The 20,243-nt window shown below is 35.3% G+C and overlaps 1 protein-coding gene across 1 annotated transcript; it reads right to left on the bottom strand.

The window, feature by feature from the left end:
• Positions 1-389: 389 nt before the first annotated feature.
• Positions 390-18,789, bottom strand: LOC111511318 (macrophage mannose receptor 1). Its single transcript, XM_023167337.2, has 6 exons — positions 18,637-18,789; positions 13,055-13,089; positions 12,859-12,967; positions 8,801-9,147; positions 7,595-7,703; positions 390-946 (listed from the first exon to the last, which is right to left on the bottom strand). The coding sequence occupies exons 1-6, from the start codon at positions 18,698-18,700 to the stop codon at positions 615-617; spliced, it is 996 nt and encodes a 331-aa protein (XP_023023105.2). The 5' UTR covers positions 18,701-18,789; the 3' UTR covers positions 390-614.
• Positions 18,790-20,243: the final 1,454 nt, after the last annotated feature.

Below are 20,243 nucleotides of genomic sequence, written 5' to 3'. Positions count from 1 at the left end.
ATATATATATATATATGAAATCTGAAGTTTTCACGGATAGGAATATGCTAAAATGGCTTTCCGGGTATTTGATCCGTGTATGTGATATTATCTCTAATTTCACCTGAAATTAGAGATAATATCACATACACGGATCAAATATATATATATATATATATATATATATATATATATATATATATATATATATACTTCGATGAAAAATGTAGAAGCCAGGTAAATTCTTGGTTGGGAGGATGTAACACAGTAGAGATCGGAAAATATCACTTGAAATTTTTACTTCGTACTTCCTTAGATTTTTTTCAACATGCGGTATTCAACTTGAAAGAACGCTGACTTATGAGTTAGTACTGTACTGAATAGGTTTGGAAGGGAAAAATGAACACTGATTTACAATCAAAATTTTGGTTTTTATTGCCATCACCATATTTAACCTTCCCTATTTGATTTTTTGAAGGTGTAACTAGCTGGCTTTTATCTCAAAAACAGCTTTTTATACAAACCATATAAATGGTTATCCACTTCACATTCATTTTATGTGTGATATAAAGTATTGTATGATATACATATAAAATTTTTCAATCAACAGAGAATAAATTTGACCTAATTTGCTGTCACTCCTCTATATTAACAATCACATTACAGTTATTTCCACCTTGAGTGTTTCCTGATCCATCAGAAATGATCAATTTTCCTCTTACAATAATTTTCACAACAGGAGACTTTTTCTCACAAATGAAAAGGCGTTTTTCGCAGCAGTTTCGATGATTCCATACCAATGCATTTCCCCCAACACTAACTTCCAAACACCATTGGGCACCATAAACAAAGTGTTTATGATCAGGATCTTCTTTACTCCAGTTGAACCATTTGATGGGTTTACCATTTGACCATTTCCATATTTGGTTCACTTCTCTCTTTCCTCCAATCCAATAGGGAGTCGTTTCTTTGGAAAGAATAGCGAAATGATTAGTTGAAAATGAAACAAAGGTTTAAACATATTATTTTGTAACAACTAAGCTATCACAGCATGGAAATAGCAGAATTTCCCCAGAATAAACTGTCATGATAAAACTTCTGAAAGCAGTTTCCTTATTGAGTTGAGAAAATGTAGGAATGTGCACAGGAGTTAATTCTATAGTGAAAACGTTCATATGAACATACATCCGAAATAGATCCAACTATTAAACTTTCCTGAAAAGTTCCTATTTTGTATCATTACTATAAATTTTCAGTAATAAGAGGTTCATTTAGTTTCAAATATTCACAAATTGCTGAATCCAGTAGCGGCCCTGAACACATTTCAGCCAACATTATTGACCTAAACATGAACGCCACTGATTTTTTTGTAACATTCAATTTTGTGTTGAGTAAAACCTACAAAACTTAAGACATCCTCATTTCTTGGTTTCATTTCGTATCTTGCTTTATTCTACAGAAAACAAATAAAAACGAAAAGCGGGTAAAAACAACTAGAGTGCTGTGCATTTAAAAAGCAACACCTATTTGTTCACCATGTTTTGCATTTGTCAAGTTAATTTTTGGTTGTGATAGGGATATTCACAATAGGTTTACAATAATTTCAAAAGGATAAACACCCTGTATGTTGAGAACAATGCATTTCCGGACCTACGTTTATGTAATTTTTTTTTCATAAAATTAGCTCCTGAACACGCTCTTGCATATTTTCACCGTATCTGAAGTACCTAACAGCAGTCTATTCCAGAATCCACGGATAGAATAAGAGGTGCTCCTAACGAAATTACCTCAAAAACAATCTTTAATGTAAGAAATATGAATTTGTGATCAAACTTCAATATTATCAGGTGTTAATGTTGAACATTGAAACATTTATTGGAATGAAATAGAATGAGTTTTGACCTAATTTTCTCAAGCAAATATTCATGCATATTCTTAAAAAGAATATCAAATTATTAATGAATAAGGAAAAGAAAACTGATCCGATTTTCGAAAATATTAAAGTGTATAATAGAGAATTGAAGTAGCTATCAAAGTTTTCACAATACCCACCCCCTTCTCTATTTTTCTATCAGAAATAATAAAAATGTAAAAATAATAATAATAATGTAAATATAATTGATATACATTGAAACTTTGTTTTGCATCTCAGAAACTCTTGAAGAAAAAACGTCTTCATGAATGTATTTCAAGGGCGAAACACAAGCACTACAGGAAAATCCTTAAGGCGCTCTTAGAGCCGTGCCTGTGTGAAAGTGGTGATTCACATTGTATTTGAATCGTTGGAGATCAACTCCATTTAAAAAAATGTTCTCAGGAAGAGAAATAAACGTCATTCTCCGAATGAGAGAATTAATGAACAGTGAAGTTTGACGCGTACTGAGTTGAACTTCGAAACGATGAGCAGCCACACTCCGTCTGATATGGTACTGCTCTTGGTGGAATCAAATATGTCAAGTCACTTGAACACTTCTATACATACTGGATGTATGTATAGAAGAGAGACAAATCTCCGACCTTTCTTCGATGTTCCTAACTATCAAGGTTGCAAGAGATGTTCGCGTTTCCAATCAGGCGGATGACTCTTTTCTGGATGGAATCCAGTAACTTCGGGGTATGTTTGGGGGCGGAGCTCCATACATGAGAACAATACTCCAAAGAAGGTCTGATCTGATCTCTATAAAGCATCAGAAAATGCTGAGGTGTGGACAGTTTCCTGGTTAGGAACAGTGTTCCAAGCTTTCGAGAAACAGCCTTTGCAATTCATGCAGCATGATTGTGGCAAGACATATTGGTGTCCTTTTAACCCTCAACAAACTTATCGAAGCAGAAAGCGAAATTGTCTGACCTGAGATTATTATATCCGGTTATGACCTGGTTACTTCCACCCCAATTCGAAATCACTTCTAGATCCTCATGAAAATATTGAACCGACGAAAACAAAGAGAAGCCTGAAGAGCCTATTGTGAGGCAGTCGAAGACTTTCCACTAGCTTCTAGGCTACAGAAGGCACTCTCAAATAACCACCATAAGACTATCGGCATCCTGACGAGGGAAAATGGCGACAAAGCCGCCAACCTCCAGGAGAGTGCTGAGATTCTTATGGAAACTCACTTCCCAGGTTCTGTCTTTCCTGGAACGGCGAACTGGACGGATGTACCAATAACACCCTCACAATATGACTGGCAATATGCTAGTACAGTAATTGATGAGGACAAAATAAGATGGGCCATATCGGGCTTTTCCCCCTTCAAGTCACCAGGGCCTGACGGTATAAGACCATCCCTACTTCAGTGGGGACTGGACACTCTTATGCCACACCTGGTTGGAATATTCAGAGCCTCTCTAGCTCTGAGGTATATTCCCAGTAAGTGGAGAGAAGTAAGAGTAGTATTTATACCCAAACCAGGTAGGATGGAGTACACCCTACCAAAAGCATTCAGACCAATTAGTCTCACACCGTTTTTCTTAAAAAACATGGAGAGGCTATGTGAGCGATATATAAGAGATGAAGTACTTGTTAACAACCCACTTCATCCAAATCAGCATGCATATACCCCGGGAAGGTCTACTGATTCGGCCCTTCACCATGTGGTTGGCAGAATCGAGAGATCATTGGATAACAAAGAATCCACCCTAGGTATATTCATAGATTTCGAGGGAGCGTTTGATAAAACAATCTTTCCAACAATTACCCAGCAACTTCACTCCAGGAATGTACCCCTGGTAGTAGGAGAATGAATACTCCAGATGCTCTCTAGCAGAGCAATGAGTATTAATGTAGAAGACATCACAGTAAAAGGACTGGTCATGAGGGGATGTCCACAGGGAGGGGTCTTATCACCCCTTCTCTGGAACATAGTTCTGGATACCCTAATTAATCACCTTAACAAAAATGGATTCTACACAATTGCATACGCAGATGACATAGTTATCTTGCAGACCGGCAAATTTGTAAACACACTGTGCGATAGAGCGCAGGATGGGCTCAAATTGATAGAAACATGGTGTAACGAACAATCACTGTCGATCAATCCCAAGAAGACTGAGATGGTCCTTTCCACCAGGAAAAGAAGTTCACCCCGTGTAGTCGCCTGGATCTACACTGCAATAATAAGACCTATGTTAACGTATGGAGCCATTGCATGGGGACCGAAAGTTCTACAAGCAACGGCCATCCAGAAATTATATCAAATACAGCGACTGGCTTGTTTAAACATCACAGGAGCCATGAGAACAACACCAACCGCGGCAATGGAATTAATCACGGGTCTGACCCCTCTGGACCTGTACGTTAAGGAGGTTGCGTTAATGGCCATGGTACGATTGCACACGGCTGGTGTAAACCTAGAAGTAAATGGGTCGATTGAGGTTGGGCCTATGTCGGGAAGCGCTTACTGCGCAACCTCTGCTGCAGGCAACAAGTGATGCAATTGAACCCAGGTTTGTGTTTAATAAACCCTACAAAATACAAATTGAGCAGAACACAGAGTCAGATGCTACAAATGCAATACGGATTTATACAGATGGCTCAAAAACCAAAGAAGGCTCAGGATGTGGAGAGTACTCCAGATCACTAAGCCTAAGGATTAAGTGGGGAATGGAAAGAAATACCAGCGTGGTCCAAACAGAACTGGCTGGTATCTCAATCGCCACAAAAGAAATAACCAAGAAAAGAATTTCAGGCAAAAACATTACAATCTGCACTGATAGCAGACAAGCAATATAAGCCTTGAACAGACACCGTGTTACTTCAGGGCTAGCACTAGAGTGCCACCAAGATTTAACCAAAGCCTCGGTAGATAATAACATCATCCTGAGGTGGGTTAAAGGGCACGAAAGGAGTAAAGGTAATCGCATTGCCGACTCTTTAGCCAAGGAAGCGGCTGGACTAAGAATTTTAGGACCAAGTGGCACCCACGGCCTGATGACTTCGACAATTGCGGAACTAGTCAAATGTTACACCCATGCTCAATCTTCAAAGAGATGGGATGAAATCAAAGGATGTAATCTTGCCAGGATCACTTTGGGCGACCCTGGGAAGCTGGCGCCGAAGAAATATCTGGCGATGACCAGGAAAAATCTACGCCTTACAGTAGGATTTCTGACTGGCCACTGTCAGCTAAGGAAACACCTACATAATATGGGGCTAGTGGACACACCTCTATGCAGGATGTGTGAACAGGAAGATGAGACTGTCAGGCATGTCCTGTGCGAGTGCCCGGAGTTATCGTCAATAAGAGAGTGTGTGTTCAGCGAGTCTTGGCCTACACCTGCCGATATAAAGGAGATGTCTCCCAGCGACCTAGGAGGACAACTCCTCGGGAGGATGTACAATGGGTCACATGTGGCCTGAGTGCGTGGGCTTACACTCACCCTCCCTACTCTAAAGATACAGATACAGAGATTGAACCGATTGCTGCCGAAGGCCTTAGAAATATCAAGCGCAACAGCTCTCTACGTTTATCTATTGCGTTATTCCAAATATGGGTGACATACGATGGAAGGTCACCTGTTGATCTTTGTTTCCGAAAGCCATTTTGATGATCGTTCAAGATATTGAAGCCATTCAAAATCACTGATTGTGAAGCGACTGGTCTATAGTTATTTGGAGGAGTTGGTTTGCCCTTTTTGGGAATAGGCTGAATGCGAGCAATCTTCCAACAAAAAAGAAAAACCCCTTTCTTGTAAGACAGGTTGAAAAGTCTGCAAAATACTGTGGTGTGCCAGTTAATAAACCCATGTCCCAAGAATAACAATTTAGGAAAGATACAAACAAAATTTTTTCATAGTTACATACAATACATAGAATACATACATTGAATTTCAACTTTGTGATGTTACAATGGCACTCAAAATTTTGAACTTGAATATAAAGTCGTTGATTCCTAAAGTTTTGAAAATGCTATCGATTATTTATTCGAAATATGACATCATCATTTTAACGGAATCTTGGTTAGACACAAATGTCGATGACAATATAACAATGTACTGACAAGATAGAGATACCCGTGCTGGCGGTATTGCAATTTACATCATATGTGATTGTTATTCTTCTATCATCAAAGAAATTCCAGTGAATGATACTGAACGAGTCTAGTTATCTGTCACTTACAAAAAAGAGAAGGTCTGTATTGGAGCAATTTACCGCCCTCCTTCATATCCTGTTTATGACTTTATCAAAATTTTGAAAAATTGTCGTATCAACCTTGTTTTTATGAATTCAATGAACAGCTCGGTAAAAAAACTCCAATCAAACAATTGATAAATACCCCCACTCGTATTACAAATACATCGAACAGATATAATCATATTTTCCAATCATTTATGTATCACAAATACTGAAGTTAAAAGTACAGATCTCTCGTACCATTCAATCACAACATGTAGTATCGATTTGGAATCAGCCTCCAAAAAACTCTTTCAAGAGTTGTTTCAAGAATTTTAAGCATGAAGAGCCTTTTATAACGACTTGGTTAACTCATCATTGCATCTAATATACCCAACACCAAATATTCATGAAAAAGTTCAAATTCTGAAGGAAACTCTTATATCTTTATTCAACAAATATTCTCCTTTGAAAACAGTTCCAATAACCAAATTGGAAGCCTCCAGGTTGACAGAGAATATCAGAATGGTAATGCATGAACGAGATGAGGCCCTCAAGAAGTACAAAATATCGAAAAATACGATGGATTAGAATAATTTCAAAAACCTCAAAAATTACGTCGATATCGCTGTAAAAACTGAGAAAAAAGGGTGCTCAAAGTTTAGCATTCAAACAGGTATCCCAAAATGTATGTGGAAAGATCTTGATGACATGGGAATTCACTCGAGAAAAAACATTAGGAAAAACATACCAGATCACCTTGTTGATTCTAATGCGGTTAACAAACACTTTGCAACAGTTGCCAGTGTTAGGAATCACACGTGAAAAGGTAAGACCTCGTTAATCTTTAGCTCGCACAAGTTTCGGCTTCTGAGGGTTGTCGTTCGTAGGGGTGCGACAGCTGGTTAACGGAAAAACAGATTTTAAACAGATTATAACCCATACCCTCAAAGCTGCGGATATAAAACTGATATGAGATTTTTCACGAGCTGTACATTTGATGAAAAATATGTGATCTGCAGATATCTTGATCAACAATGTTTGAATTTTCTGATGAGGTGAGTTGATTTTGTGAAATTAAATTAGTTCGAATTGAAAACAGTGGCCCATATTATTGCCATACTATTGCGAGAAAACCCAAAGGCGTTATTGGAGTTTGCTTAGATCCATAAGCTCAGAATGAAAATTTAGTGGGAAATATGATCCAGCCACATTTGAAAAGGATATAAAGGGACTTTAAGATGAATCAGAGAAAATGATTCAAATGGGAACATTTGCAACTCCTTCTAAGGAGTTGATTCATTAAGGCTTTTCGAAAATCAACTCTGTTGATTTCTCTTCGGCTTTTACTGTGATATCTTTTCCACAAAAACACTTATAAATCATTGACAATGTCCAATCAGATTAGAAATACTGCGTATTGATTTGCATCATTGCAAATATGAAATCAGTTTTTGAATATCATTCCAAATGTTGAATTTTCAACTTAAATCAATAATTCCTCACCTCTTCCACTCAGAATTCCATATAACATATTATTTTCTTCTTCAGATTCCAATTCGGCTAGTTCCATAAACATTGCCGAACAAATCTCCTTTGCTTCTGAATAAGAGGCCTAAAACATAAATTCAATGTCACTTCAGAAATGTCAGACATGAAATGAAATGAAAACGTGATGTTTCTGAAGAAGATGATGGCCTTGGTAATAATAATGGCAGAGTTTCTCACTGCTTGACTTATGCAAAAGTCTGTTTGTCCTGAAGCTGATAACGAATTTTAGGAAACTTCAAATAACAATAACATACGATATCAATATCAGTGAATTCTAATTCGACAGTAATTTGCAGTCGTATGTATTTATATGCAAAAAAATTAGTGAGCACACTCATCGTATTGTACTTCTTGGTCGAATTCAAAATACAACACTTTTTCATATTGCTTTTTCGTTTAATAATGTTTATTCATTCAATTCTTGTGTCATTTCAATACTGCATTCATTGTCGACTGACGTAAGTTATAGGTTACATATTGAATCCAAATAATTTTACCAACAACCTGATTTATTCTTAAATATCACTAGAGTTTTATCCCAACACCACATCGTTATTGTAATACTTCAACACGTGTTTCGATCACCAAGTGATCATCTTCAAGACGAAGAATAATCTTTCAGTTCAATCTTCCTCTTGGTGATTGGAAAATCTTTGGGTGATCAGCAGGACGAAAGTGTACTCTTATAACACAAGTTATTCCAATATTTCGATAAAATTTATTATCATCTTCGAGAAAAAGCTACAAAATTTGTATGATGATAGTACAATATGAAAAATTATTATGAAAGGGCTCAATTTATTGTTAGTGAGGATGGCCGTGTTGAAAAGAATGTTACATTTAAACAATTGAAACAGGTCAATACAATGAAACAAAACACTACTTCAAAAGAGGAGGAGTCAACCTCTTTTATTGTAGTGACTTGTTTCATTGTATTGACATGTTTCAATTGTTCAAATGTAACATTCTTTTTGACACGGCTATCCTCACTAACAGTAAGTTATAAGTGTGGTCTGAAGCACACTCCCTTTTTTATTTTACGAAAATTGATCAAGGTGCAATGAAATTGAACTGTATTATCATATTGCTTTGTACAATTTCCCGACTGATTCGGGAAACCTCTCAATTATTCAAAATATTTTTCAGTATTGGGATACTCACCTTGTAAGTACTAATATAAAACTTCTTATTCGGTGAACCTGAATCTTTTGAACTAGATATGGAACAACTTTCACCATCGACACTAATGCTTTCCAATATTGTATCATTACATTGATTTTCAATTTTTTCGCAAATATAAGCACGTTTATAGTCACATGATAGGTCGTTCCAAAAAGCATCAGTGTTTCTCTTGAAAACTTCTATACAACTTTCATTTCCTCCATACGAATTGGGTTCTCCAGGGCCCCAGTTGAGATATGTGATTTTACTTCCATCCAACCATGTCCAAGTTGTTCCATCAGCAATTTTATTTCCAGATGTCCAGGCACCCTCACCATCACTCAAATCTGTAGAGAAAAATGATAATATCTTATGGAATTTATCTGGAACGACAGTTGAAGAAATTTCAAGAACAATCCGGAACAATCCAAACTATTCGAGAATATTCCTCAAACTTCTAGAACATACCGGAACATTCTGGAATGTGATGGAATACTTGGAAACATTCCATTATATGTAACGATCGTCAGGCTCCAGGGCAGGCTAACCTGATATAGCTAATGGTTCGCAGATTCAAAAATACCTTCAGGTTCTGGTGTAGATTCATACAGTCACAAATCTAGTTGAAAAATATCAACCTGCCTAGGTATCTGAAGTACAGTATTTCTAGCGGGGTGTGAGGATAGTGATATAAACCTACCACGAATAGATCAACAAAATATTCTCTGACAGGCAAGGGGTTTCAGAGCAATTTTCAAGCTGGTAGTGAATAAGTGAACTGCAAAAAAAACTGTTTTCGAAAGAAACATCAGAATTGTTTCTGGTCTGGATACCTGGACACACTGACCAGAAGCCAATGATGACATATACTAGAATTGACATATTCCAAGGCATTCATACATCTTTTGGAGTATGTTACCAAACAATTGGAGATTATAACACGGATAGCCTAAGTTGTTCAATAGGCCCACATACTATCGTCTGAAGAGATGTGGACCGTTATCTTGGGAAGATAACGAAACTTCAGAACAGAATATTATTCGATTACAGAAAGAAAATGAAAAATTACAATATACTCATGATTTAATCACTACTAATTCAGCAGAAAAAATAATAGGGGGAGTTCAAAGAAGATAACAGTACAAATAAAAAATATAGACGAAAACAAGTCCTTAAAAGTGCATTATTATATTATCAGGTCTTAACCCAAAGAGATGTAAATGAAATGAACAGTTATTCTGAATCAATTATCATCAAGCCAAAATTATCTCGAGATTCATTAAAAACTGAGAAAGATCCCAGCAACAAAATTGATGTTATATGAGATATAACATTAATATTGGTAATCTCAAGATTGATGTTGCATCAGTGAAACAAACTGAATAAGGAGAACTGGAGATACGTTGCAAAGAAACATATCATCATGAAAAGTTGAAGAAATCGAAAACATATTAAAAGATAATTATATAGTAGAAGTTAAAACAAATCAACCCAAGATTCAAAAGTGTGAGTCTATTTCTTGAAAAACCAATCCATAAAGAAAATCTACAACAAATTATGAAAGAACAAAACTTTTTTTCATTAGCGAAAATGATTTCATAAAAATGAATCACGTGAAATACATTTTCCACAAAAACAAATATGCTTATGATATGGAAATCTATTTAGGAATATTCTTGAAAAAACAAGGAAATCTGTTCATCAGTTGTCAGAATTTGAATGTCTGTGACAATAATCAATTAACATAATGTTGCTGATTCAATCACTCTTCAAAAAACTGTAGTAATTCAACAATTTGCTCTACATGTGGCGATTGTCATGAAGAAAAAAGTGTACTGGTTCTGAAATGAAATGTTCAAATAGGGAATTTTCGAATTAAAATTTTAAAACCAAACACTGCGTTGACCAAGTAGCAACCAGTCAAAATTGTCCAGTGATCAAATCTCAAGAAAGTAAGTACTTTTCTCAAATTGATCATAGTTATTAATCAAAAACCGAACACTCTGAAGAATGAATAATACGGATATAGAAGTATTTGAATACCAATCAATTTTTGAATATCATAGCAAAATAAGTACTGAACCCAAAAATCTTTATTTAAATGTTCGATCAACAAAAAATAAAATAAATGAAATAGAAATTATCAATAACGTAGTTGAAGCAAATGTGATAATAATTTTCGAAACATGGATGAGTGAAGGCGAAGATCTTATTTTTTATAATTTCAAGAAAATAATTTTTTTTTATTCCTGAAGGCTGAATCAATATGGATTACGAAATTGTCAATGAAGATTCTAAAAATTCATTGATTGAAGTAAAACTATCACAATTTAAAATTATGTTCACCAATAGAGAACTACAAAGCTTTCCTGAAGAGATTAGATGAAAATCTTCAAAATATAAATAATACAAAACTGAAGTGTTTTGTGTTTGGAGATCTAAATATCAACATTCTGAAGAACAATTCCGATTTTCAGTGATGTATGCTATTCAAACAAATTCAAAATTTGCAATGAACAAATACCTACCAGAGACTTTCAAAACAAATATTCGTTAATAGACCATGATACTCAGTCCCTCCCCCGTCTTCGACCGAATAAAGACTTCGATGTTTAACGAAGTTTCACTCTTACTATCTGACCTGAAAGTTTTGAGTTTGAATTGGTGTGAGCTACGAAAAAACCTCGTGTGTGGCAGTTTCTGGTCGAATGGACCTATTCACTTTGGTCCTACCTATCTATCTACCACCCACGAAGCAGGAGTACCCAAACAGGTTTTAATAACGGCATCTAGAAGGATGGCAAAAAGTAATCTGACCGCATATTCTAATATACAGGAAAAATTATTATTACAAAGTTGAGTTTCAAGTGGCTTACTACGTGGAAATGATATCCAGAAGTTTAGTGAATGATAATGTTGAACAGTTTCATTGAAAAATAAAAGATAATAATGATAATGAACTAATGAACTGAAAAATAATTCGGAAGGTATTAGGTAGCAGTCATCACACCACTCTCCTCAACAATTTACGGTATTGAACAGATGAAAAAATTATAAAATCGTTGGGCATCATTTGATTCTCATATTTAGGTACTATTCTACTAGTTGTGTTGAGGGTATTTGTGAAAAGTATGTAATCCGTCATTTTGTAGCTGCGGCCATCTTGAATTTGCATCTTTTACAAAGTGTATTACTATTCTACTACTAGTCAAGCCCCGACATTTTGTAACTTGGGCTATCTTGGATTAACAATGATACAGAATTCATCTAAATGTATTGTCATCTGTGTACCAAATTTCAGATCAATTTGTCAACAGGAAGGGGGTTACACTTCATTTACTGAATTTGGCCCAAACAAATGAATAAACAAACAAACGAACAGGGCAAGTAAAATGAAACCGTTTGATTGAAATGCAAAAATCAACACTGTCAACTACATACTTTGAAACAATTCTGGAACTAGATGTCTTTCATGAATTTACGAAATATCGAAATAATTCAGAATGTCCCCGCATATAGTGGGATTTTAGTTAACTCAACTCCTGCTGAGGAAGTACAAACTCTGCATTTTGTCATATATATATATATATATATATATATATATATATATATATATATATATATATATATATATATATATATATATATATATATATATATATTATATATATATATATATATATATATATATATATATTATATTTATTTTCACCTCATCATATGTATATGTATGTGATTTTCTGACAATAAAATTGATTATTATTATTATTATTACTAATATTATTATATATAGCATGCATAATGGCAAGAAGATTGCACTTTCAAAAATGGGAAATGAGACTTTTTATGTTTTTACACCACCTGTATTTATAAATAACGTTACTTACAGTTTCGTCCTATTGTGTCTGTTTCAAAATGTTTTTATAGGACGAATCTGCAGTAATGTTAGTTATAAATACAAGTGGTATAAAAACATAGAAGGTTAATTTCTCATTTTTTATTATGATCTCCTACCATGTAGTAATGGCTACATCCATCAATTTATAGATTGCACTTACTATTATTTTGCAATAATCGGGATATGTCCTCGTTTTTCTCAGAGTTTTGAATGCTCACAAGTTTCATCGACTGCTCCTGACAAAGTTGTTTTGCTTCGTCGCGAGTTACCTGAAAGAATACATAACATTTTACTTTCTCGTATTGATTCGTTCAAGTTTTAATGATATAAAGATGACAAATAAAAGTGATACACACCTTTGCAGCTCCTAAGAGAAAATTTTCAGGTCCACCTATGAATTCAAAAAATCTATTAGTCGACCTTTCAGTTAATTAGAATATACCTATTAATTGCACTATATACTTTCAAGTACACCCATGGACAAGGTCTTCAGTGAGCCTATATTGGATAACGTATTCTCAAAATATTTGTTTATATTGTAAAGGCTCGCGCAAACCGGAGCGGCCGCGAACGCGGTGGCGGACGCGGTGGCGATGCGTTCAAACGCTGTGCGTGTAAAATAATTAAAGAGGGCAAACCTAAGCGATCTACCGCACGCGCCCGCTTGTTTTGCAGCGAACTGTCCGCGTCTCGCTTGGCGTTCGGCGGTAGAACGCTGTTTACACTATTTGCCCGCTCAATTCGCGCGATCTTCTGCAGGACAAAACATGTTGAGCACAGAGGAGCTTATCGAAAGTGTTCGTGTTTAACCAATTTTGTATGATCTCACTAATAGTGAGTATAAAAATATCAAGAAAAAAGACAAAATATGGGACGAGATTGCCGAGTCGTTTGAAGGGGTAACTGGTAAGTACAAAATAACATATTTGTAGTAGGTAATGTATTTTTCTTAAAATATTTATTTGAATTTGAATTATTTGAATTTGAAATGCAGTATTTGTTGATCTTCTGTTATCATTTCTATTTCTAATGGTTCCAGGGTACGCTTCATTTTCTTCTAATAAATTGGATGGCAAGTCACACTGTTTTATGAGCAAGTAATTGTGTAATACACAAACAGTTTTAACAATAATTATGGCTGTTTCAACTTTTACTTCAATAGGTCTGAAGAGAAGCCGCCACTTATTGGATAACATTCCAAATGCATTTTCCACGACACGGCGTGCTCGGCACAACCTTTTATTAAAGACTTCTTTTCTTGGATCAGATTTTGATTGACGATGTGGAAAAGGTCGCATTAAATATTCCTTCAGTGGGAAAGCTTCATCACCAACAAGAACACAAGGTGTACACTCATCTTGAAATGACAAAGGTTTATCTTTTGGGACATTAAAGGTTTTGTTATCAAGTCTTTGCCCCATAATAGATTGTTCGAACAATCCACCGTCGCTATTTCTGCCATATCCTCCAACATCCAAACAGATAAATTTGTAATCATAATCTACGATAGCTAGTAAAACGAAAGAAAACTTAGATCCAGTTTTATCCGGACATTTTATGGTAATATGCTTTCCGTCAATGCTTCTTAAACAGTTTGGAAATTGCCATTTTTCGTAGAAACCATTTATACTTTTTTCCCATATTTCTTCAGTTGGTTCAGGCATGTATAAGGGTTGCATATGGTTCCAAAGCGCAGTACAAACCTCAAAAACTATGGCGCTCACTGTTCGAAATCCCATTCTGAAACTATGGCCAATAGTTTTACATGAATCTCCAGTTGCAAGATATCCTAAAAATAAATATTTTTTTAAAGCATTTTAATAGATTAGCAATAAAAATGTTATCAAGAAAAATGTTAACTTGTTTCAGGTGGAGAAATAAAGAAAAAATGGAAAAACCTACGCGATTCCTATAGTAAATATTTAAGAACCAAAAAAACCACCACTGGACAAGAAACGAAGATCTTGGATCGTTATAAAACTTGGCCTTGGGCTCAACAAATGGAATTTTTGCGACCTTCCTTGGCATTTGCCAAAACACATTGAAATGTAATGTCAGTACGACAACCACCATCATCTGAACTTACTGAAGAAGGCCACAATCAAGTCCAATGTCAGGAAACAGCAGATAAAAATGACCCTTCGGTTGAATCACAGACACCTAGTGAAAGTACCCAATCACTTTCTGACATGCAGCAAACAAATACTAACCGTCAGCCAATTGGTACAAATCAGCCACCAGCAAAAAAGAACAAAAAACATGAATTCAGCAAAGCACCAGCAACTCAGTTAAGCCAACGGCAAAATCAGCCAGCAAAACACCAATCATCTTCATCATCTGTAGAGCAAGTTATTTCTTATTTTGATAGGAAAACTGCAGAAAGTGCATGTGATGACATTGATGATATATTCAAAGGATATGTTAAGACTGTAAAAAAAAATCAAAAAGAAGACAGGCTATCATTAAATTGGATGAGGAAGAGCGACGCAGGTCTACAAACTCGTACGTTTTTCCACAACCTGAGGCTTACTCCAATCCCGTGGTGCATATTTCTGAAAATTCTTCTTCTCTGGACTGACCGGGATCATCAGAATCCAATTTTCACGACAGTGAATCTTCTGTAGATTGGTATGAAAGATTTGGAACTTCACTAACGAAATTCCCGTCCAACATTTAAAACATGTGCAATACTTAATTAGGTAGATACTTATTTCGTTATTTACTTGTTCAACAAATAAAAATTATGTTTTAAAAATAATTATTTCGTTAGTTACTTACTAAGTGTTACAGCTAGTCGTTCAGCTGGTCCTATAGGTTCTCTGTAATGAGTAAACTGTTTTGTTATGTCCTCTTTTATGAGATCTAATATTTCATCGAAACATTCTACAGTCATCCTGAAATATATTAAAAAGCGCTGTTCGTCCTCTCTTAGTTCGTGATATATTGTGTGGAATTCTCCTTGAATTTCACGAGTTAAGTTAATATCGTGAATCCAAATTCTTCGTTTCGTTCTACAAAAAAATATACAGGTCAATTTTATAACTATACCTATTTATTAAGAAACAAGATTAGTTTATACTTACTTTTGAGGTTCACCATCTTCGTCAATTAACATGGCGAGAAGCAACGTTTCCTCTTCAAAATCCATATCGTTTCTTACACTTTGAACGCATTGGTATGCGGTGGTTTTGTTCGCTTTGCGACCGCATCGACACCGCGTCCGCCACCGCGGACGCGGTGTCGTGTAAAACGATTTTTTTGTGAATGCACATTATTATTATTATTCTTCACTTAAGTTTGCGCTGGTTAGACCCTATTTTCCGAAACCCCGATACATTCGGGAAGGCGCGCTCGCATTATCAACCAACGACCACTCTCCACACCGTGAGGTAAGTGATCATTGGGTCCGATAATCATATGCCTGATTGAGCGCAGTTAGTGAAGAATGACAGCCTTCTGCATATGTCCGGCTAAGATTTCTGCATTGGTGCGGCAAGTCAGTATGATTTTAAAATTCCAGAGTAGAGAAGGCATCTCGAAGTTTTATCCGTTTTTCCTTCTCTTGTTGGACGATATTCGTCTCGTCAGGGGCTGAAAACTTCACGACAAATATTGTCTTCCTCTGGTGGTCGAGGAGGACCACATCAGGCTTATTAGCTTGTAGGAGCCTGAGGGATGAGAACGAATAGTTCTAATAAATTCGGCACTTCTCGTTCTTCACAACAGATTTAATATCCCCCGGAGCGTGGGGCAACACGGGTGTCTCGTCAATACCGTAAAAGTGCCATATATGGTAGAATAGTACTGTTTGGGCCAAGTTATGTCGATGGATACAGGCCATGATCGCATATGGTGGACATGCTGATAGCAAGTGCATTAGGGTCTCAGACGCCTCGCGGCTGGCCCTGCATCTTGTGTTAGGAACCTCTATACCCATCACACGACTGCGGTAGACTAAATTATTGAAGACACCATCCTGGCAAGCCATGATGAACCCCTCAGTTTCCGACTTCAACCCACTCGATCTGAGAAAAACAGAAGTCAGGCGCTTTGATAAACCAAGGTCTTCAATGTTGTTGAAGAACACCCCATGCATTGGCTCATCCTTGTGTTTCCGTAGAAGTGAGGTGATTTCTACGGCTTTTATATGAGCTATTTGCTGAACGGTTTCCAACTCGATGACAGAGTTGTGATCACCTCGTTCAGTGTCATTAAATGTCTATTTTCCAAAGGGTAGTTATACCCAGGAAGAGAGAAAGCTCAACACTCACATAAACTCATTGAAATAATGAAATACTTTGTAATTGCATTAACTACACCAATATAGCATATCTCTGTCGAAAGGAGTATTTGAACACTGGCAGGTCTAGTGAATGGTGATATAATCCTACATTTTAATTTTGATTTGTAATGTTTTCAAAGGTATCAGATATTTCAGACAAGCTGATCCCCAACAGACTTTAAATGATGTTATTTTGAGTAGATTAGCGGGAAATATATGTCTTTCAGGTAACTTGATGAATATAATCATCTGTTTTGTAAAATATTTCAATCAATAAATGATATTTCTGATTTGATAAGTATAATCTTGTCAAGTTAGATTTTTATTCATAATTAACTCAAGAAATTCTGTAGTGATTGAACAATGTTGAAATTATCACCAAATTCTCATTTTGCCTAATATATGTTTTCCAGAAATCACTTGAAATAGAGAAAAAGATGAAAATGTATTTTTTAGCTCGAATATGATAATTTCGAACTGAGGCAAAAGAGGACATTTGACCAAAAAAATTCCGCTGGTGTGTCATTCGTCGATTGTTATATTTGCAATTAAGTAAATTAGATTTTCAAGTCTGATGGCACAGGCACTGGAAATCTCTGGATGTGTCAATTCAGCATCAGTTTTGAACGTGGTTTTGAATCTTTCATTCCAATAATTTGTGTAAGTGGAAAAGAATCTAAAAAATTTTGATATGCTCTTTTCAAAATTCAGGAAGCTGTAAACATTGATTTCAAAAATCTTTCACCGAAAAATTTTGAAGAATGAAATGAAAATACATTCATAAATTTACAAAATTGGTATATGCTGGAAAACATATACTCTTTCTGAAAATGTTTGATTTTGAAGCTATTGAAAGCAAAAAATGGCTCCACATTGTGACCAAAACACATCAACTTCAACAGAAAATTATGAATTTCGCAAAACATATAAAAGCTTCGTGGAGTTCTTAAAAATCAGAATGTTGACTATGTTGCAAATAAGGATGTCAGGGAAACAGTTTTGTGCCTTTTCGCAAGCAGAAGATGAACAATAGTTGTTACACTGAGGAATTTTCGCAAGCCATCGTTTATCGTGATTTCGATCAAGATGAATATATCGAATAAAATTTCAAATATTGTTTCGAAGTGTGGACCAGTGTACAGAATAATACAACGACAATATATGAAACAATTTTTTGATAGTATTGGTCAAAAATTATAAAACTATCACATCAGTTTCTCTACACACTAGCTTCTTCAGATATATTCAGTACATGTCGAATGTCGTGTCATAATAACGTGTTTTTCAATACCTTCATCAGGGATTTTCATCACTGCTTGGCCGGTTTCATCACAATTTGTGTGTGTGTTTCAGAAGAACTTGAGAATAGTTCCTAATATGCACCTTCTCCACATGGTTCTTTACTTTCTGTTATGATTCAATGATTTTTTTGGGAAAACATATTTGATTCATTATATATAAACTAACCAATTTAGCATTATTAGTAGATGATCTCATGAGAAGTGAAGAATACATTCGAATATATGCAGTTCTTCACTATATATTTCGGTGACAAATTGTTGTCTTATTTGAACATATCAGAAAACAGAAGAGCATGTTCCAAAACGAACTCAACTTATAATCCAGCACAAAGTTAATAAATAATTTATCTCTCACCAATGTCGGATTCAAGTGTTTCCCCAAGGAGTGAAACAGATATTAGACACAAAAGCAGTAACATATTTACTGATAAGTTCTTACAGTTAGATCGAGAACTAACAATTTTCTTTCAGTCAACATTTATATATCAAGTTGAAATACCAAATGAATTCCAGAAAATATATTATTCATACAATCACTGACAAACATATTTTTTGTTTATTTGCTGATAATACACCGAGGTATTTTGACAAGTAACAATCTTGTTGATTATGTACATTCTGACTGTCGTAATGTTTAGTTAACGCTCTAGACTGAAATTATCTGAAAAAAATTATGCATATGCTGATATATAGTCGTGAAACAAGCATTCATTATTGAAGATGAAACAAAAAAAAATTGAAAATCATGTAGATCGTGCAAGAAAGTAACTTTCAAATTTACATGGAACACTGCTTAAAATTATATAATAATATCCAGATTTGTACTGAGGAGCTCTAAGGCAAGTATCTTACGGCGAAACATCGATGTCTACCAGTGAGGATGACAGTGTTCCATGTAAGTGAAAAATTGTCACCTTTCTTTACTTCATTGTGTAGGAAGAAAAGTGTTTTTTGTATAATTCAGTGTTGATATAAAAGTATTTGATTCGAAAGAATTTTTTTTTCGTGTAATTCAATATTTATGTGAAAGTTTCAGGAGGGCTTCTTCTTCTTCCAGTTTGTGTCTGAAAGTTAGTTCTTTGCATGATCTATACATCTATGTATAAAGGTAAGTACGTCAGTTACTACGAAAAAGCTACTGCATGTGTTAGCGAAATATTTTTTCAAAAATAAAGTTTGTGGAGATCAAAACGTAAGGTGTAGTTATGAAGTAACTATGGATCTTGAAGTTACTATGACCGAATCAATCAGAAAAAAAAGGTTCAATTCCACTGTCATCGTCACTGGTAGACATCATAGTGATTAATTGTGGAATTTCTTCATTTGGCAATATCGAATAAGGGTTTTGTTTGGAGCACATATAATTTTTCTAAGTGTATTTGTCATTCGTTTCAGTTGGTATATGTAGTTAATGTTTTTATTGACTAATTTTGAGATTTATCTACTGGCTGGAAGTCGTTCTCATTATATTCATGTTCCTATTAGTTCCATAAAAAAAAGAAGACAAATAGTGAACAAACCACCTGTACAATTTTTCAATGACCATCTCAGGGAGCTAAAGAGACAAGTTCAGGCCGTGAAAGTTGTCTCAGATTGCACAGGCACTGATGTAGACAAGCTTGCTTATAGGAAAATTAAAAATCACTATCTGTCAGAAATTACTGCGGCAAAAAGAAATGCGTATGGCACTTTTGTTGCTACTTCAAATAATACGAGTGAAGACTGCTGGAAGTTAATCAATTTTGAGCAAAATAAAATAAAATCTCATGTTTCTCCCAATGACAATACAATAACGGCAAATGAGTTTAATAACTTCTTCTCTATGGTTGCAAAAAACATCATTGAGAGTTAACCTCAAAGTAATCATGAAGCGATTGATTTTCAAGATCCCAACTTGAAACCTCAGCATTCATTTTTTTTGAGCCAGTCACAACAAACGAAGTGTTGTCCGCAATCAAAAAT

Source organism: Leptinotarsa decemlineata, unplaced genomic scaffold, assembly GCF_025532065.1.
Source record: "Leptinotarsa decemlineata unplaced genomic scaffold, Ldec_3_MD MMD2_P_RNA_scaffold_2, whole genome shotgun sequence".
NCBI lineage: Eukaryota > Metazoa > Arthropoda > Insecta > Coleoptera > Chrysomelidae > Leptinotarsa > Leptinotarsa decemlineata.
The sequence above is the reverse complement of the archived record's forward strand: the minus strand, read 5'-3'. Positions and strand labels throughout refer to the sequence as shown.